General features: G+C 38.2%; 1 protein-coding gene across 2 annotated transcripts in view; it reads left to right on the plus strand.

The window, feature by feature from the left end:
• Nucleotides 1-20756, plus strand: part of Xpo4 (exportin 4) — a 94992-nt gene that overhangs the window by 48840 nt on the left and 25396 nt on the right. For both annotated transcript variants that reach the window (XM_057786165.1, XM_057786167.1), the window contains exons 7-12: nucleotides 4864-4976; nucleotides 9719-9876; nucleotides 10113-10287; nucleotides 18570-18746; nucleotides 19333-19475; nucleotides 19933-20078. In XM_057786165.1, coding sequence (XP_057642148.1) covers nucleotides 4864-4976; nucleotides 9719-9876; nucleotides 10113-10287; nucleotides 18570-18746; nucleotides 19333-19475; nucleotides 19933-20078 — 912 coding nt within the window. The remainder of the gene's footprint in view (nucleotides 1-4863; nucleotides 4977-9718; nucleotides 9877-10112; nucleotides 10288-18569; nucleotides 18747-19332; nucleotides 19476-19932; nucleotides 20079-20756) is intronic.

Raw genomic sequence — 20756 nt, forward strand, 5'->3', positions numbered from 1 at the left:
GAAAATGCAAAGCCACTGCCACTCCCTCCCGCCCCCCCCACCCCCAGCCTCACATTCTTTTTTTTGTTTTGTTTTGTTTTTGTTTTTGTTTTTGGAGACAGGGTTTCTCAGTAGCTTTGGTGCCTGTCCTGGAACTAGCTCTTGTAGACCAGGCTGGCCTCGAACTCCCAGAAATCCACCTGCCTCTGCCTCCCGAGTGCTGGGATTAAAGGCGTGCGCCACCACCGCCCCGCCCAGCCTCACATTCTTAAATGCTTGATCCCTAGTTGATAGAAATTTGGTAAGGTTTAGGAGGTGGAGGTGTGGCGTTGGTGAAGGTGGTTTGTCAGTGGGGGATGGGCTTTGAAGTTTCAAAAATCCATACTATTCCTAGTTAGCTTTTTCTGCTTCATACTTGTGAATAAGATGTAGACTCAGCTACTGCCCTAACTCCTAATTAAACACTTTTTTTTTTTAAAATAAGTTTCCTTGGTCATGGTGTTTCTTCACCCAATAGGAAAGTAATTAAGACAGTGAACTATGCTCTTTCATCTCCCACCAGCTTTGATGGCTAGCCCTGCTTTCTAATGCATGAAGGTAGTCGGTGTATCAGTGGAACGAAGAAGAGTTTGATGACAAAGAAATCTCTGGGCCAGCCTCCAAAGCAGCGTCCTTGTCATCAGTACCCAGATGTGCAGAGCTTGACCAAATGAAAGTAATGGAAATGTCATTCAGTTGGGTCAGTGTGTTAAAGTTATTTGAACATTTGCTTAGACTCTGGTTCTAAAGTTCCCTTAGGGTTGCTGTGTCTCTGCATGGTTTCAGGAGTTTGCCTGGCTGGGCCAGTGAGGGAATGAAGAAAAGAATACACAGACAAGTTGAAAGCAGGTGGACTAGGCTTTCTGATAGAGTGACCACAGCACCTAGGAAGCTCAGCACAGCAGTTGACCAAGGAGGCAGGGATATATTGCCTATGAGTAAACATGGAGGCAGGATTTATGGTATACTGCTGAATTGAGGAAGTAGGTTTAGCTTATCTTATAAGAACAGTCTCAGTAGAGGACAGTCTTCAGGCTGTGGGGATTTAGGGGAAACTAGTCTGGATATTTTCTGCACATTATCAATACTATCAATACACTTGAACCAGGGGAGAAAGCTTTGCCATTTCCTGTGGTCTAAGGCATTGGGTCTTTGATGTGATTATTCTGATGTTTTTGCTATTTTGGTTTCTTTTCAATATGGGGTCTTGTGTAGCCAAGGATGGCCTTAAACTCCTAATCTTTCTGTACTTACTCCTATGTGCTGGGTCACAGGTGTGCCCCTCCTGGTTTGTTAGCAATCTTGATCCAGGTTCTGTAGGAACTCTAGCTTCATTATTTTGAGCATCTGCTGCATTGTTTCCTATAGCAGCTGGACCATTTTGTGTTACCCTTGGAATGTACAAGAATATACTGGCTCTTCCATGTCCTGTGTCTTCATCAGTACTGTGTCTGCCTACAGCTGGGATTATAGGCATGTGCTCCCAGTTTATGGAGTATTGGCGGTTGAAACCAAGTCTGTGTGCATGCAGAATAATCGCCAACTGAATCACATCCCCGCATTTTTTCTTTCTTTCTTTCTTTCTTTCTTTCTTTCTTTCTTTCTTTCTTTCTTTCTTTCTTTCTTTCTTTCTTTCTTTCATTATCACAATATGATACCCTTACTGAAGGTGTTAGTAAATACCTAAGAACTTCTTTGCAGATATAAGTACCCATATATTTTCACAGTATTTCCAAACTACAACCCTGCCCTGTAGTTGAGATAAATGTATTTTCTGAGAGCAGTCTGTTCAAGAAGTTGACACAGAAGACTTAATAGGATTAGCTGGTGAGAGTCATTAGCAGGGGTGACTAAGCTTGTCCTCTGGCTCTTGGCCTGGTGTGTGCTTGACTTGGTCCTGTAGTTACAGAATAGGGCAGGTGGTGTGAATGTGCTTTTCATTTCTCAGAACTTTGTGAGCTTCCCTCTGTCAAACATTTGAGAGGATTTTTGTGGAGAGGGGCAGGGAATGTTGATTCTGCTCTAGGCTACAGTAGAATTTACATGCAGCTGGCTGGTTTCCCAAGGGACTAAGATGACTCAGGTTAGAAGATTGTGTTTTAGCACCTCAGCTCAGTTAGATTAGATTCTGAGTTCTGACCGTGGTGATATTTATCTGTTTTTCTTTTTTCTTTTTATTCTAGCCAGGCGGTGGTGGTGTACACCTTTAATCCCAGCACTCGGGAGACGCAGGTGGATCTCTGTGAGTTCAAGGCCAGCCTGGTCTACTAGAGCAAGTTCCAGGACAGGCTCCAAAGCTACAGACAAACCCTGTCTCGAATCCCCCACCCAAAAAAATAACAAAAAAAGGGCCATATTCTACATTAATTATTACTTGAGGGTTGAAATAGCATTTGAAATATCTTCAACTACAACAATATTTGAGAATTATAAATAAAAATTGAATTTTCTTAGTTCTTTACATTATTTTGATATGATCTAGATCCGCGTGTACATGTTCCCATCGCAGTGTCATGTAAATCTCTATGCTATACACATCACACCATTTCAGGTCATATTATGGTTAATAATTGTATTTCATACTGACCTTTCACGTAATAAAAATTTACCTTTAATAAAATGAAACTAAAGCTAGAAAAAGATAAATGGATTGGTTTTCTGTTTTGAGATATAGAGCCTTTGTTTCTTTTCCCAGATGTTCTATCTGTACCGAAGACGAAAGATCCCTTACCTGCTTTGCTGTGAATTTCAAAGACTTATAAAGAGAATAGCTGGCAGACTCTTTGAATACATGATAATGTCATCAGTAAATCTTTCAATTTGTTTTTCTAAAGGTAATCAGCCATTCAGCCCGTGTGCTGTGTTGATGTAGTCTGGTGCCTGCTAGGAAATGAATTCACTTCATCTTGAGGACTCTTAGTTCTCAGCTGCCTTTTCTTTGCACATTTCAGGCTTACCTTCCTTGGGGTTTCATTCTTTCTGCCCACAAGGGGGCAGATAAAGGAAGAGGGAAAGGCTAAATGAGCCTGTTCAGGGTTTCGCTTTTGCTAGAGTTGCAGGAGTTTGGGAATGACTTCAGAAAGAAGCAGTGACTTTCTTTCTTAAGACAACTCAATGCCCTCTCCACCCGCTTCAGGCCAAAAAAACCAACCAACCAAACAGACAACAAAAACCAAAAAACATTCTTGTTTTGTTTTATTTTTCAAGACAGGGTTTCTCTGTGTAGCCCTGGCAGTCCTGAAACTCTCTGTAGACCAGGCTGACTTTGAACTCAGATCCTCTGGCCTCTGCTGGGATTAAAGGCATGTTCTACCCGTCTTTTGAAAAATGGTTACCAAAGCCTTGTTAGGGCCTTCAATTTTTTTCTGCAAATAATTTCTCCCTAAAATTAATGAGTTGGGTTTTAGGAAATGATAGCATTTAAATTTATGCCTGAATTTATGCATAGTGTCATCTTAGATGCCTATGTCAAGATTTCTCATGAATGAGAATTTTGCCAAGTTCAGACTTTGTTTCCAATGGAAGGGGCAGAAGTTACCCTCTCCATTGCAGGTGGCCTCTCATTTCTGAAAGCTTCAGTTACTATGGCCATGCCGTTGAGTGAATTACGTTCATCAACACCTACAAATGTATATATATGATGGTTAAGTTATTTACAGAAAATTTATTCTATTTGAAGCATATTTGATATTGAATACCTCAACATCTTATATACTATTTGAGTCTGGGAAATTTTGTTTATTCTGTGTGTGTGTGTATGGTCATGTATATTGGTGCACATGTGTATGTGTGTATGTTTGTGTAGAGGACGGAGGACAACTTCAGAAGTCATTCCTTGGGGGCTATCATTGTTTTTGAGATGGGGTCTCTCACTGGTGTGGAGCTTACCAAGTAGGCTAGCTGGCTATCTAGTGAGTTCTGGGGATCCAGGCCTCTTTGCTTCCCTCAAGACTATGGGAATTACTCTTAGGGATGATGAGGGAGGGGGACTTGATGGGGGAGGGAGAGGGAAATGGGAGAAGGCAGAAATCTTTAATAAATAAATAAATAAAAAAGACTATGGGAATTTTAAATAAACATCCATTTTCTGTCAGCCACTTAATTCTTTGTTTTGACTTGATATTGGGCTACTGTGCTCTCAGGGTGGTGGTGTTATTTTTTTTCCCCCCAGTATGAGGCATGGTTACTCTTTCATGTTCTTTTTTTTTTTTGGTTTTTCGAGACAGGGTTTCTCTGTAGCTTTGGTGCCTGTCCTGGAACTAGCTATTGTAGACCAGGCTGGCCTCGAACTCCCAGAGATCCGCCTGCCTCTGCCTCCTGAGTGCTGGGATTAAAGGCGTGCGCCACCACCGGCCAGCATCTCTTTCATGTTCTTTTCCTGTTTTCTAGTAAACATACTTCTTTTGGAAAACTCCTGATTTTCCCTATTGTCTATGTGAGATACATTTTGTATATATGATTTTAACTATTTAAGATATTGGGGGAAGTGATGGGGCAAATTTGAAGACATTGATTCTTTTTGTTTAGTTTCTGGTGTCTGTTTTTAAGTCATGTTTTTTTCTTCTGTTGCCTCTATTAAGATCTCTGATTGTCAAGAATTCTGTATCCCCGTGGCATGGTACACATAATGACTAAAACGGTTATCTTACATTCCTATAGCATTCTTTTTTTTAGCACTTAATGCCTTTTATTCCTTAGCTTCATGCATGAATTATGTAGCATATGTGAAGAGGCTTAAACTGTTTCCATTGCATTCTTTCTGGCTGGCTGCTGTTATATTTAGGGTATACTTATAGTTTAGACAAAGTAAGAATGTTATTGTTGTTGACCTTGACACAAGATAACTGGGCCGACATTATATAGCTATGTTCGAATCCTCACAAAATGTGCTGTTGAAGCCAACGGAGTCCTGGCGGGAGACTCTTCTGGACAGCAGAGTCATGGAACTTTTCTTCACAGTAAGTCCTAGTCTTTTTCTCTGGTAAGAGGGGACACGGGAAGAGGAAATGCCTTTGATTTTCTTAAGTAAAACACGACAGATTTCTTTTTTTCCCTTTTGATTTTTCTTCTCATTAACACACCTGGTGAAGGAGAAATTATATGACAAATCTTGCTAATTAATGTACAAATACTATCTCATTTTGAAGGGCTTAGATCCCTTCTTAGACTTTGTAAATACAGGACTCCTTTACACTCTTAAAATTTAGAATTCCCTACTAGCTTTTATTTGTGTGGGTTATATAACTATTGTTATATAATATAGCTATTATCATATTACAAAATCAAACTGATAGAAGCAAAAGATGATAATGGCATGAATTTTGGTCTTTGACTAAACTATAACGTGTTGTTGTAATAAAAAATAAACTGAAAATTCATACTGAAAACTTTAAAAAATATTTTATTTCACTAAAAATACCAACAAGAAACTATTACATCATCATATAAAATAACTTCAATGAACAAATACTTTTTTTTTTTTTTTTTTTGGTTTTTCGAGACAGGGTTTCTCTGTGGTTTTGGAGCCTGTCCTGGAACTAGCTCTTGTAGACCAGGCTGGTCTCGAACTCACAGAGATCCGCCTGCCTCTGCCTCCCGAGTGCTGGGATTAAAGGCGTGCGCCACCACCGCCCGGCTTAATGAACAAATACTTTAAAAGCAAATATAATGAAAACCAAACTGGGTTTTGGTTTTGTTTGCTTTGTATTTTTACTCATCTGATTTAATAAAAGACAACCAGATTTTCCTGTTTCATATTTCATTCAGTTGGTATCTTAAATCATGTGATCTCAGGAAAAGGCCTCTGTGTGCACGTATGCAGTGCACAAGAAAGAGCAGAACCGTGTTAGTGCACTTGTGGACACTGTCTGCAGTGGCTTAGACAGTGAGGGTTCCCTGGGCTACATTTTGAAAACTGCTCCCCTAGTGGACTATACTCATAATTACAAGACCTGAACTAAGTTAATATTTAAGAGCAATTTATCTTAAATATTTCAATTATAACTATAAACAGGCCTCTTAGTGTCAACTTGCTTCAAGAAGCAAGCAGTATATTCCCACACGTGCCAGTGAGTTTGGGAGTACATATATGTGTGTGTTGGGAGCTAATTTGCAGTTACAAAACAGGTATGTAGTTAGATCAGTGACTTAAAATAAAAACCAGTACAGTCTAGGTAAACGCCAATTAGAAAAAAAAGAATAAGGCAGTTTTGTTCAGTCTGAATTATTATAGTTTCTTATCATTTCATGCATTTTGAAGTATGAATTATCCTTTTGTGATTGAACCATTTAAAATATTTTAGCACTGTGTTACATATTTTAAAATGTCTAAAGAGTGTCCATCCTTAGGCATACTAAAAAAATTGCTTTCTACGATAGTGGCTTGTTTTGGGGTTCTGGAGATTGCACTCAGGGTCTTGTATGTTACACCAAGGCTCCTTTCTACCCTTCATAAAAGATGTTTTCTATGGAAATGTTTATTCTGAGCACTAGTCATCTTCTGTTTTTCTTTTTAAATCAGCTAAAAACATGAGCAAGATCAAACAGGACTTGCAATAAAATTTTAAGGACTTTGTGGGATGCCTCATCTGGCAGGAATTGTTTTGATATGAGTCCAAGTTCAGTTCTTTTTATTTGCTCGACAGAAAGTAGGTCCCACTCCAGCAGTTTGTGAAAAGGTGAAAAACTTGCTGGCAATGCTGCAAACAACTCGACTTGGTCTGAACAGCTGTCTAGACAAACCAGACAGCTGTTCCTGTCAGCTGTGAACTACCACATACAAATAACTTTGAATTCAAAAGTTAACCCTTTGCTACTCTGTCATTTTAGTAGTTTATGAGTGTAGCTATTTGTATTTAAGCAATTTATAAACAATTTTAATTTGTGGCATAAAACATGACTTAATCTTAATTTGAGTTTTGCTAAATTTAGCTTCACTTACGGATTAATTACCAAATTTAATCTCTTTTTTTCATTAGATATCATTATTATGCTAGATTTCTGTAAATAAATATACGGGAGTGAGACTTAAATTTATTGACCGTGTCTGAAATTTAAGTGATTTTGATTGCATTCTGCTCTTCAGAAGTTTACAAAATTGTTAGTTTTTCTTTTCTTCTTACTCTTCTGGGAGAACTTTTCTGATTAGGATTCTGGTGGTTTGCTCTCTGAATATTGCCATTCATAGCTCTCTGCTTTGCTATCTTTTCCACACATAGCATATCAGGCACCACTTCACCTATGATTTTTCAGTTTGCATTTAGCACAGAACACTCCACACTCTCCAAACCTCATAATCTGCATGTTTCCTGGGTGTTTCAATGTGAAAGGCACACTGGCATCTGACAGATCTTCTTTAGCAGAGGTCTGTCTTTCTTGCTAACTTGTGCCTTTAATGCTTATTTGGTGAATGGTCTCTCTGTTTGCCTCCATGGGTGTCCATCTCTCCTCCCCTCGACTCCTTTCTCTGCAGAGGTGGTAATCTGTTTTTAATTGTATGATACCGTTTAGATTGAAATACATGTTCAATTATGAAGGGAATGCTTTCTCGTGCTAAAATCAGTAGACCATGAATCTATATATCACAAGAATTACTTGTTTAACATGAGTTTTATATGACTCCTATTTCAGAAAACAAATTAATCCTTGTTCCCAGGACAGCTTTTTGATTTGTTTTGTTTTGAGATTGCCAACGCTAGCGCTCTCATTAAGCACATTTTTTTCTTTTGTGTTGTCATCTCTTGTCCAGGAATGAATGGTCATCTGATTCCTGTGTGGAGCAAATTATGTAACAAGTTTCTCTTGTCCCATCCTGCAGTGTTTCTGCTGTTGGTAGAATCTGGCCCTAGGCATCTCAGTGAATTTTGATTACCGGGTTAAGAGTCAAAGGATGACAGCACAGAATTGTGCTTTTAAGATAAAGAGCTTAAAAGAATGTATTCAAGAGTATACAACCAAGATGTGCATACAGTTTTGTGTGTTATATTTGGTAAAGCTTAAATTACATTGGAATATAGGTTGAAGTGTTTTTTGTTTCAGTCCAGGGATTGGCAAACTCTTTCTTTATATTATCAGGGATCACAGTAAATATTTTAGGTTCAGTATATAATATGGTCATATTCAACTCTGTCATTGTAGTGAGGAGCCCTAAATTAAAAATAAACAATCAAGTAAGTCATTTAACTGTATTTTTTTTTTTTTTTTTTTTTGGTTTTTCGAGACAGGGTTTCTCTGTAGCTTTGGAGCCTGTTCTGGAACTAGCTCTTGTAGACCAGGCTGGTCTCAAACTCACAGAGATTCACCTGCCTCTGCCTCCCAAGTGCTGGGATTAAAGGCGTGCGCCACCACCGCCCGGCAAAAAAGATTCTTCCTTGATATTTATTTACACTGCTGTTTATTTATTTATTTTTTTATATATTTTTTTTGTTTTGTTTTTCGAGACAGGGTTTCTCTGTGGCTTTGGAGCCTGTCCTGGAACTAGCTCTGTAGACCAGGCTGGTCTCGAACTCACAGAGATCCGCCTGCCTCTGCCTCCCGAGTGCTGGGATTAAAGGCGTGCGCCACCACCTCCCAGCTTAATTTAAACTTTAACTGTTTTAGAGCTGTTATACTGGTTTAAATTTCTTTACTTGATCCTAAGAAGCTAAGAGGCTAAGATCAGTGGAATCAGTTAACAAGGATTTACTCTGTTCACTGTGTCCCATACTGTACTAGTGATTGCATTAAAAAAAAAAACAAGGACATCCTGGTGTCAAGTAATTTATAAATGATTGATAGAATCAAAACCAACATAACCTGAAACAAATATAGAGTACAATGCTTCATAAAAGAAAGAGGAGGGCTTGAGCACTTCTGTTAAATGCTAGTGAGAAATAGCAAATGGCTAGTCAGTATCGTGCATGAAGATGAATAGCTGCTTTATAATTTCTTCCTGGCATTTTCTGTTCCATTTTACTATCAGAACATAGAAATGAAATCTTTAATGTCTGAAAATTTAATAATACGGAAGTTAAGAAGCAATATTCTGAGAACTTTAGATAAAACACTGTAGTAGGTATCAGTATTACATCATTGAAGTAAGGTCTAGTTGCCACTTAAGTGGACTTATGTATTAAATACAAATTTTATTTTAACATGTAGTATCAATAGCAGTGGTGTGGGATAAAATGAAATTCAAAAAGATCAAATGGTCTCAGAATTTAAGCATCTGCTCCATGTCATGTAGGTGATATTTAGGATGGGTGATAGGTACACTTGTTGGTTTTCAAAGTGTGCAAGTGTTTGCTTTTGCTAAGGCAGCATCTATATACTGGGTTGAACTTGTCTGCTAACTTTAGCAAGAAGCTGTGGCGAGGCATAGTTAGCATAATACAGATGACTGTCGTCGTTGCTGTTTTTAGCAGAAGCAGTATGTCTGACTGGCTAGCATCTGTTTTCTCTCCTTGTCATAATATGCTGGAGATAGTTCAATTTTTAAAATGCAGGTAGCCCTCAAGTAAAAATTTATTAATATGTTTAAAGTCATGACCTATAATGTCGGTTGGACTGAAGGACGATTTTCAGGTTTCATTTAACTAAGGAGTTAGTTTTTTAGAAATGTCCTGCTACAGTGAATTTTTCTCTTATCTCATTTGACGTGGTTTGCACGTGACCCCTACAAAAGAAGATTTTGTTTTTATGGATTAGTGATTCTTTCTAACAGGTACACCGAAAAATCAGAGAAGATTCAGATATGGCACAGGATTCTCTGCAGTGCCTTGCCCAGTTAGCTTCTCTACACGGACCCATCTTTCCCGATGAAGGATCCCAGGTTGATTATCTAGCACACTTCATTGAGGGATTGCTGAACACTATCAATGGGTAGGTATGCTCATTCTTTTGAACGGAAGAGGGAACCTTCCCTTTTCCTCTGGTATTTCATATGGAGGAAAAAAGAAACTAAGGCTTTTTTTGTTCTGTGTTTTGAAGTAGAATTGTATGTCTATTTGAAATTAATACAGGCACATGCCTTTACAAGTGAATGATGATAATATTTTTGTGTTTGGAAATAGAGCTTATCTTGTACTGCTAAATAACCCTCGTGATTTGGTTTGTAGAATTGAAATAGAAGATTCTGAAGCTGTGGGAATCTCCAGCATTATCAGCAATCTGATAACTGTGTTCCCTCGGAATGTCTTAACTGCCATCCCCAGCGAACTTTTCTCCTCCTTTGTTAACTGCCTCACACATCTCACTTGTTCTTTTGGGCGAAGTGCTGCGTTAGAAGAAGTGGTGAGTGATTGTGCTAAGAGCTGTCTGTGTGTGCTTGTCATAGGAAATTTGTGCTACCTGTAGAACATTGTCTCATGACATTTATTGTTATTGAGTACTAGTAGCTACTGTGAAAGTTACATTTTATATGTAAATTAGTGGCAGTGTATATGGAAACATGACCTAAATTTCTGTAGATTTAAATTAGTCTTGGAAATTATAATTTTGAGATAATTAGAATGAAATGTTTTTGTTAAATTATACTGATTAGCTCATGTTTAACAGTGTTTAACAAGTATACCAAATATTGCTAAATAACTTCATGGTTGGATGTAATTATGTGTAAATTAAATTTTATCTATGTTATTTTTATTTAGGACTTATTTGGAAAGTATGTGATGTGTACTATTTAAAATTGAATTTGGTAAGCCCTAATTTACATTCAAATTAAGACTGGTAATAATGTGAATGATTTTTTGGGACAAGTACAAATTTTCAGGTGCTTTCCAGTTTTTATTTTTAACTTAAGGAAATACACACTAAAACCCCTTGACAACACGGCTGCTTTGTAATTGTTACTAATAACTTGAGTAATCACTGTAAATAGTTGACTTATTTGTACAAGGTAGTGACTTGATGGTTGGAATTGATTTTTCTTGTTATAAATTGAAAGGAGGTTTTAAAAAAAACAATTTTAAAAGAGAAAATACTTTGTATGGATGCCTCTTAGAATTTCATGTTTAATTCTGAGTTTACATCTTACTGTGGCAATGTTTGGCAGTTTGTAAAGCTTCCAACGTATTCAAGGAATCTGGGAATGATTGTGTTTATGTAATTAGGCTCTTTTAAGATTTAATGAGAGGTTTGTGATGGAAAATTATATATTAGATGAGTAGAAGTGAGATTTTGCATTTTTCAGGATGGTAATTTCTATTCTAAATATGAAAATCCATGTTGAAGTTAAGTGTCTCAGTGTTAGTCAAAGCTCTTTGACAGGCTCGGACTGAAATGTGGTTTCATGCGACAGACTTCATTGTTTTCTCCTGGTTTTTCTCTGTGGAGTGAGATGGAGTCAGGATTTAGCATGTTAGTCGTCTGTTTAGACATACAGCTACCTTCAGCTTCTCGAAGAGGGTTCTTACATTTAGCAGACTGGCTAGAAAATATGAAATATTTTTGGCTTGAAATTTTTATCTTTGAGATTTATTTATTTTGAGCAAGAGGCTTTCTGTCAAAATTGGGTGTAGGAGAGTAGGAATCTAAGATGACAGATCCACTTTATCAGCTTTCCTCCTGCAAAGACATGCTGTGCTTAAAGTTAGGATGCACCTAATAGGTTTCATTGAAGAAAGTGGCTGTTTGTGTCTTTTAATTCTCTCAGTTTAACTGTTTGTATTTAATGGTTATTTTTAAAGGCAGCTGACTACCAGTTCTATAGGACAGAAAGAGAAAAGCTGAAGCTCGGCATCAATTGTGGAGGGTATATTTGGGAGGCCTGGGAAGGTTGGAGTATGGCCCTGTCATGTGACTTGCATGATTGCTAAACAGATCTCCCAAAATGGCAGTTAAATCTTCATGTTTGGTCATCTTGTACATCCTGGAGATTCTTCAACTAATAACCGAAGGTCGAGAGCAAACCCAGCCAGGACAGGCTGATGTAGGATTACCAGAGGGCTCTGACTTCTGTCACCTTTGTTCTTCTGACTACCAGGGAGTTGTAGTGCTGGTACACAGTGCATAGTTGTTCTGAGCTGGAAATCAAATCATATTTTAAGGAAATTTTGGAAAAATTGAGCATTTAAATAAACAGCTTAGGAGTTCACATGGTGTGGAATGATGACACATTTGGAGGGGACAGCGGTCACACGCTGAGTGATCATAAACACAGACTGCTTAGGATGACCTTTGGGTTACTTTTTCAACTTCGTTTAGTATGTTTTCTTCTTGGCAAAATCAGGGTGACGGGTTTTTTTTTTTTTTTGTGATGCTTTTTTTCTCCTGGTTTGTCTGTCTGTTTTGTGGTGGGACGGGATGAATTTTGAGAGAGTCTGGATATGTAGCATAGGGTCTCATTCTGTGTTTCCTGCCTCTACCTCTTGAGGTAACAGACTGTATTCTACTATACCTGTCTTCTTTCTGAGGGAAAAATGCCTGTGTGAGGCCAGCCTTTACTCAATGAGAGTGAGTCTCAAAAAGGGACTTTTTAAAAAGTCCCCTTTAAAATAGGGAGCAGAGAGCAGCAATACTCTAGGAGATGGGGCTGGTGCATCTAGCTGTGTGCTGTAGCTTGACCTTCTGTTGTGGATGACTGAGAAATCTCTGCAGCGTCCACACTCTGTGACTCTGATAACTAAGAAGGCACACACTGACAACACTCATCGTGCTTACATTTCTTCAGCCTACAGAATTGTAGGGAAAGTGGACTTGAAATACAGGGATATTTTTTATGCTTTGCATGTTGGAAGAATACCTCTTCCCAAATATAATGATAATTTTGGCTCTGTAAGAATATTTAGAAAAAAACTTAGCTATTGTATATTAGATACAGATTATTATTTAAAAGTATTTTAAGAATTCCTTGCAAAGCTGGGTATGGTGGTGCCTGTCTTTAATCCTACAGTCAGGAGGAATGATTCCAGGACAACTAGTGCTACACAGAAAATCCCTATCTTGGAACAGCAGCAACAACAACAAAAAAACCAATAACAAAAAAGAATTGCTTGTTTTGTTTAACTCAACTTGGATCACAGATCTTACAATGCAGTGACTTTTGGCTTGGATATGAGTCAATTTTAATGTTTTAAATAGGCATTTTAAGTCTTGCAAGAATGTATTATTGTGCAAGTATTGTGGCATTTAGAGTAAAGCTTATTTACCATCTCAATGTTTTTTTAATATGGTATTGTTCTATTTTAAAATGTTTTATTTCTTTTATGTGCATTGGTGTTTTGTCTGCATGTATGTATGTATGTGTGAGGTGTCAGATCTCTGGGAACTAGAGTTACAGACAGTTGTGAACTGCCATGTGGGTATTGGTATTGAAAGCAGCCAGTGCTCTTAACTGCTGAGCCATCTCTCTAACCCCTCTGTCTTAAAAAAACAGTTATTGTTGCCATATTTAACTTACGTGATACAGACTAGAAAAGAATCTAAATACAACAGATTAATGACATAAAAAATATGGTTCTATGAGTCTTTTTTTTCTATTGATGTGTTCGTTAGTGTTATACTGTGTGATGCAAATACTGTTTGGTGTGTCATTGTAAATGGGGGTGTGCTAGTACCTATGTTTTAAACACTGTGAAATATTTTACTCATATGAAGTATACATTTCATGTTTAAATATAAAGATAGTACAGAGGGAACAACCCTGTATCACCCACCCAAATTAAGACACAGTATACCAAGTTTGGCACGATGGCTCATGTTGGTAATCTCAGCACTCAGAAGGTTAAGGCAGCAAGATGGTGAGGGTGAGATTATCAGGACTTAGAAATAGTATGTGGATGGAGCCCCTTTCTCACTTATATTTATCTGTGGGCGGGTATGGTTCCCTGTTCCCCTCCTGCTCCCGTGGTTTGGCTTTGTTATATAACTTGCTTCTGCCAAATGATCTTCTCATCGTGTCTACAAGTAGATGCTGCTAATGATTTCCCAACTGGTGTACCTGGCACTTTATCTTACTGTCTTCTGTGGTAATTGACTTTTTCCTTTCTCAAAGTTCTTATAGGCTGGAATAGGAAATTCTGGGGTTTAGTAAGTCTAAGGACACCTTAGAAGTTATCCTTAAATATAAAATTCTATGTGAAATTAATTGTTCACATCAATTTCATTGCATGTTTTTATGTACGTGACCATACTTAGGAAAATAGCCTGGGACTGTGTGGTTACTTGCGTAAGAATGGCCCCATAGGCTCTTGTGTTGACGAGCATAGTCATTAAATGCCACTACTTCAGAGGGATTAAGAGGCATGTCACTAGGGGTGGACGGTGGGGTTTTAAAAAGCACAAGCCAGGCCCAGTGGCTATCTCTTCCTGCTGTCTGTGGGTCCAGATGTAGAACTCTGAGCTGTTTCTGTAGCATCATGTCTGCCTGCGTGTTGTCATGCTCCCCGCCATGACGATGGTCCAAACCTCTGAAACTGGAAGGAGTTGGTCACGGTGCCTCTTCACAGCAATAGACTGTTTAGTCAGGGTGGTAATGTAGCTCAGTGTATGAGCACTTGCCCATCATGCCTGAGGCCTTGAGTTCACAGTTTATTACTTTGAAAATGGGTTGGGGTGAATAAAGGAAGTAAAGGACGTTTGATATTCAGTAGAAAGTGCTTTCTAGCCAGGCAAACACCAGTATCCAGAACTCAGGGGCAGAGGGTCTCTGAAATCTAGGCCTGCCTGGTTTACTTAAGATCCAGGACAGCTTACAGCGCTTCATAGAGAGACCCTCTCTCAAAAAAGAAGAAAGTGCTTTCTGATTTCATGGGGGAAATTTGGATCTGCCGTGTTGGTTATTTACTCTCTGTGGGGAAAAGCACAGGGGTGTGGGTTGTGGATAGTGTCATTACTATTAGGGATAGATTTGGAGTTGTTTGCCGATTATAAGCAAATTTGTAACTACCTTAGTATGATGTCTATTTGTATACTTTCAAAATAGCTTATACTAGATTTATATAAATAGGTAGTGGGGGCTGGAGAGATGGCTCAGTGGTTAAGAGCATTGCCTGCTCTTCCAAAGGTCCTGAGTTCAATTACTGGCAACCACATGGTGGCTCACAACCATCTGTAATGAGGTCTGGTGCCCTCTTCTGGCCTGCAGACATACACACAGACCGAATATTGCATACATAATAAATAAATAAATAAATAAATAAATAAATAAATAAATAAATAAATTTATTTAGTGGATAAATAAATAGGTAGCGATATAAAGACTGTATTTAATGTACCTCTAAGTTCACAGTGAAAATATAGAATGACCTCATACACTTCTCTCCTTACCATCAATCTGCCCCATCAAGCCTAGAACATGGTGGTATATGTATTATTATTGGTGCATCTGCATTGACACATGGTTGTTGTGAGCCCAGACATGCGTTCCATAGAGCTTATTTCTGCTGGCGTAAATGCCTTATTTATTTGTTTGTTTGTTTGTTTGTTTATTTTTTATGGACAGGGTCTAAATGTAGGTTCTGGCTGTCCTGGAACTCACTACGTTGACCAGGCTGTCTTAGAACTCACAGAGACCAACCTAATTCTGCCTCCTGAATGCAGGGTTTAAAGGCATGCACCACCACCATCTAGCTCCAGTTGCTCTTTTTTAATACAACATCTAAAATAGAAATAAGGGACTAGTGAGGTGACTTAGTGGGTAAAAGTCACTTGACTGCTGTAAAAATCCTCTGTGCTTCACCTGTTTATCCTTCTACACCAGGCTGTGGAGACCCCTGAGCGATCTTTGTTCTTCCCCTCTTCTTGTCTCCTCTTTCCTCTCTCCTCCTCACCCTCTTTCCTCTCTCCACTCTACTTTTCTCTCCCCAACTATTTTCTCTGCCTCTGCCTCCCAAGTAGTGGGATTTAAACATGTGTACCACTGTGTCCAGCCCTACTACTCTTATTCTTGTCCCTGTAATCTTCATCTCAGAATGTCCTCTACTTGGAATCATGTAATACTACTGAGCTTCAATCTCTGAAATTACATTCATTGTCAGGCATGGGCCAGAGCAGATTTTCTGTACCAAAAGAATTCTTTCCAGACATTCATTTGAGAGAACATTTCATTATTTTTGGAATTATATATTCAAAATTGTCAAAGCATAAATGTACATTTTTCTGTGTTTGAAGCACTTCATATCCATGCTTCTCTACACCTTCAGGCTACTTATAGGCAGAGAGAAGTACTGATAATCATGTTTTCATTTCTACTCCCCCTTCATATTCAAGTAGAGTAAAGTGGGGTCAAGTAGGTCCCATAAGCTCTAAGCCCCTCTCGAAAGCCTCTGGCAGTAGGCCTACAATGCTCAGAGCATGAGCACATAGTGTCTAGATTGGTCTTCTTAGTCATCTGTCCACATGCTGCCAGCCAGGCTGCTGGCCGGGCTCCTGGGTTTGGGCCAGAGTGGCCATGGAGCAGAGCCAAGGTATTATGAAAAAGCGCTAGCTTAGGTTTCACTTCTCTGGGATTAGACTGGAAGATCCAGTTGCCAATTGTTATCAACCAGATTTCTCACACTTTGCCTGATGAGTTACTTTTTTGTTTTTCTTTTTTCAAGAAGATCTGTCTTTATTTTAAATCACCATCCAATGTGTAAGGGACTTATGCATTCTGTTTGAGATCATTCTAATATCAGCGCTTAATAAAGGCATTGTGAAGAATTCCTTTAATAATATGCATGTGAGGCTTTAACTTTTAAAAACTACTTTTACATTTTGATGCTTACCTTAAATATGCACTTAGAAAAATGATAGTTGATTTTTAAGAATGTCCTGCATTTCTCTTTGTGAGTCTAGTTCAGGGGATGCTCCTCCTTAGTCCTGTTAGACATGTTTATTTTGGCAAGATAAACTGTTAAGACCTGACAAATGATGTCTGCAGAGCACATGCCTTGTTAAGTATACAAGCAAGCCGCAGTTGTTTCTATGGGAAGAACGTATCCTGTTCACTTCAGGATTCCCGTGCTTAGCTCTCAGCATTTGATGAAATGTAGAAGGAACAGAACTCCCTTTCCCATTGTTTATAACCAATATTGTGCTTTGACTTTTTAGTACTGGTTTGTTGTTGTTCATTTGTTTTGTTTTTTCTGACTTTTTAAAAGTAGTATATACTAACAAAACAGAACAGTTTTTACACGTCTTTAACATACTTTGATCATATTTACCTGAGACACTGCCAGACAATGTGGTTTTCTTTAAAACAACAACAACAAAACGGTTTGGTATCATGTGCTTTCGTTGCATGTATTACAGTGGCTTTTTGCTGAAAATAAGAGGGAAGCCTGATTGCCTGAGCCATCTCGATACGTTCCTTCCTTCCATCCCACTCCGTATGCAGGGGCAGTGTCTTCTCAGTTGCATTGGCATCTTCTGCTATGGTTCCAACTTATCCACGCCTCCTGGTCATTGCAGCTTTTTAAGTACAGTGTCCTTTAGCAGAATATTAGATCAATCTAGGGAGGGATTTTATACTACAAATAACTCTGTAGTCTGTTATTTGTGTGTCTATTTCTTGAAAAATTCTTTGTCTCAGTAGTGTAGTTTTGGTCTGAAAGTGTAACTGAGAAATAGTAGCTATTCATGAACAAGAAAAAACGGGAAATGAAAATTAATAACTGTCTGAACTAGTTAAGACCTTGGCAGTCTGTGTAGCATGGTGATCTTAACAAGTGGACGAATCTGTGGGATGGTTGTGTGTGTGCCCCCGGAGGGCAGAGGCTCAGCTGGATGGGTGAGGAAAGGTCTGGCTTCTTCTTGGTTTTTTTTTTTGTTTGTTTGTTTGTTTGTTTTGCCTGCTTATTCCGTTTTCTAGTTTATTACATATTCTCCTTGGTAGTAAACAACTTTAATGAAAAGAAGAACTTACAGAGATCCACCTGCTTCTGCCTTCTGGTGCCAGGATTAAAGGTGTGCTCCATCAGGCCTGCTTCATCTTTATAGTCTTAAAGTACTTAGCTAACTCTAGTGCTGGGATATCTTTTACAGTTTCTGATAGTATGAGCTGAGTCAGTGGCCATTGTTTTTGTTGTTGTTGTTTGTTTTTTTACTATATTCTCTCCTAGTATGTGGAATTAACTGTCCTTTTTTATTAAAATAAATTCTTCCTTGTTAAGGAACTTCTGTGACGGTTTCCCCATATAATTCTTAGCTATCTGATTAGGTCAGTTTGTTTTTACTGATTTTTGAAGTTACTTGAAAATGTTGGGCTTGAAGTTTGTAGCACAGTGGTGGAGTACTTGCCTGGTATACATGAGGCTCAGGATTCTATCTCAGTACTGGAAAAACATATGCAGAAGAAGTATTTATTTTTATATGTGTGGTGTATATGCAATTTTCTTAGCTTTTCAAGTAGTCAATATTACTTTTATTTAGAAAATACATTTTTCTTAAAGCACTGATCAGTCTTTTAAATTAAATGTTAATTTCATATTGCCAAATAATTATTTCTTTTGTAATTTAGTAAAATTTTAGAAAACTTAATAAATGCTTGATACTTAGAGATACTTTTCTTCTAGCATGATTTTTAAATTGTTTCTGTGCATAGCTATATAACTCTTGCACTGCCCGTTTGTTTTATGAATGCTCTTTTCTTTTAGCTTGATAAGGATGACATGGTATACATGGAAGCATATGATAAATTGCTGGAGTCCTGGCTAACTTTGGTACAAGATGACAAGCATTTCCATAAAGGGTTTTTTACTCAGCATGCAGTTCAAGTTTTCAATTCCTATATTCAGTGCCACCTTGCTGCTCCAGATGGCACAAGGAATTTGGTAAGTTTTAAGACAGGTGGAGTGGAAAATCTCCATAGGCCCTATCATATTAGACAATAGAAAATACTAGAAATTTTGGATAAGTTTCCTCAAAGATTTGCTGAGAGAAAAGTTTCTTAGTTTTATCTACTGGGTTCTTTAAATATGAGCTATTAGTATAATCACCTTTTTATGTTTCCAGTTAGTTACTTCTGTATTGCCAGGTTCCTGGTAACATCTTTTATATTAAATACATCCTATATTAATAACATGCTATATTCAAAGGTCTAGGGAATCTTAAGATGCCAAATTGTTTTAATGAAAAATGGAAATCCCCAGTATACGGGGTGAAGTGTAGGTTTTGTAGCTAGCTATGTTACCGTGGACACAGGGGAGGATTTTTTTCTTTCCTTCTCTTCAGTGCTGTCCTCATCCTTTTGATGGATACCGGGGCTGCTGTCGTGGTTAGAAAGGTGTCCTAGAAAGCTGGAAATGCATGTTGGCTCTGTCCAGCTCCTCCTAAAGCCACGTGACAGGGCCACAGACACATGCCTTGTGGAACATGGTGCTGCATTTCCTCATTGTTTCTCCTCCTTCCACCAAATAGACTGCCAATGGTGTGGCCTCTCGTGAGGAAGAAGAAATAAGTGAGCTTCAAGAAGATGATCGAGACCAGTTTTCTGATCAATTAGCCAGTGTAGGCATGCTAGGAAGAATTGCTGCCGAACACTGTATGCCTCTTCTGACAAGGTACACACAGTCCCGGAAACCCCATAGAGAAGTGCTCTCTGTTCACAGTGACCTAGAGAGCTTTAAACATCCCCCACCCTGTGTTCAGCACACTGGATCCAGTGGACAAAAGCGTGTCATAACTGCATTCTTTGGCAGTAAATTTGCAGCTCAGGCACTACAACATAGATGATAGGAATTATGGAAAATATGGCATGAGAAGTGACTTGGAATAACCAGTTTCAGATGCCTTTCATAAACATTGTTTGCTTGTAAAGTATTATTTTAATTCTGTGTCATAAAATAGAGATTACAATCCTCTAGTGCACTTGAACAGTTGTGTACCGTAATATTTTTTGAATGGGTATATTTTGTGCAAACATCTTAGTTTATGTTATTTGGTTATATGGAAGTCATCAATTTTCCTAAGGCTTCCTATCCTGAACTTTATGAAGCTATTGTTTCTTTCCTCTTTTAGTTTATTAGAAGAAAGGGTAACAAGACTCCATGGTCAGTTACAACGACATCAGCAACAGTTACTTGCTTCCCCTGGATCGAACACCATCGACCACAAAATGCTTGATGATCTCTACGAAGATATTCACTGGCTTATTTTAGTTACAGGTTAGTTACTTCTTTCTTCTTAAATGTAGTTTCCAGTGAAACCATTTAAACCCTAAAAGAAGCCTCATATATTAAGAATAATAGTTTATAGCTGGATGTGTAATTTCAGCATACTTGGGAGATTGAGATAGGAGGGTTGTGAATTTGAGACCAGCTTGGGCTACTAGGGAGACCCAATCTCAAACAATAATAAAATATATATAGTTCATACATAGTGTTAAATGAAACTTAGATACAGCTGCTGCTGACATAGCAATGGATATAGATATATTTTAAAAACCACTGGCTGTCATATTCAGGGCCTGTTGTATGACAAATGTTTCCTTTGGATCTCATTGTAGCCCACTGAATTAGTATTGCTGAGTGGTGCTAATCATCATCATCATCATCATCCCCAACTAACATGGAGAAGCTGAAAGTATAAGAAATGGTCATACTGCGGTTAATTTTTAGAGCCAGAATGCAAATCTAGGCAGTTTGACTTTTAGGGTCTTTTCCTTGACCACTAGACCTAATTAGTGTTTCTATATTGTAATCAAGGGGAAAAAGACTTGACTTTTAAATAGTTAAGTATGAATAGATTCCTGATACAATAGCAGAATTCCCATTAATTTGACAGAATAAATTACTCAAGTTTTCAAAGCCTACATGTCACCATGCATTATGAGATTGATGACT

This window comes from Chionomys nivalis, chromosome 12, assembly GCF_950005125.1.
Source record: "Chionomys nivalis chromosome 12, mChiNiv1.1, whole genome shotgun sequence".
Taxonomy (NCBI): Eukaryota; Metazoa; Chordata; class Mammalia; order Rodentia; family Cricetidae; genus Chionomys; species Chionomys nivalis.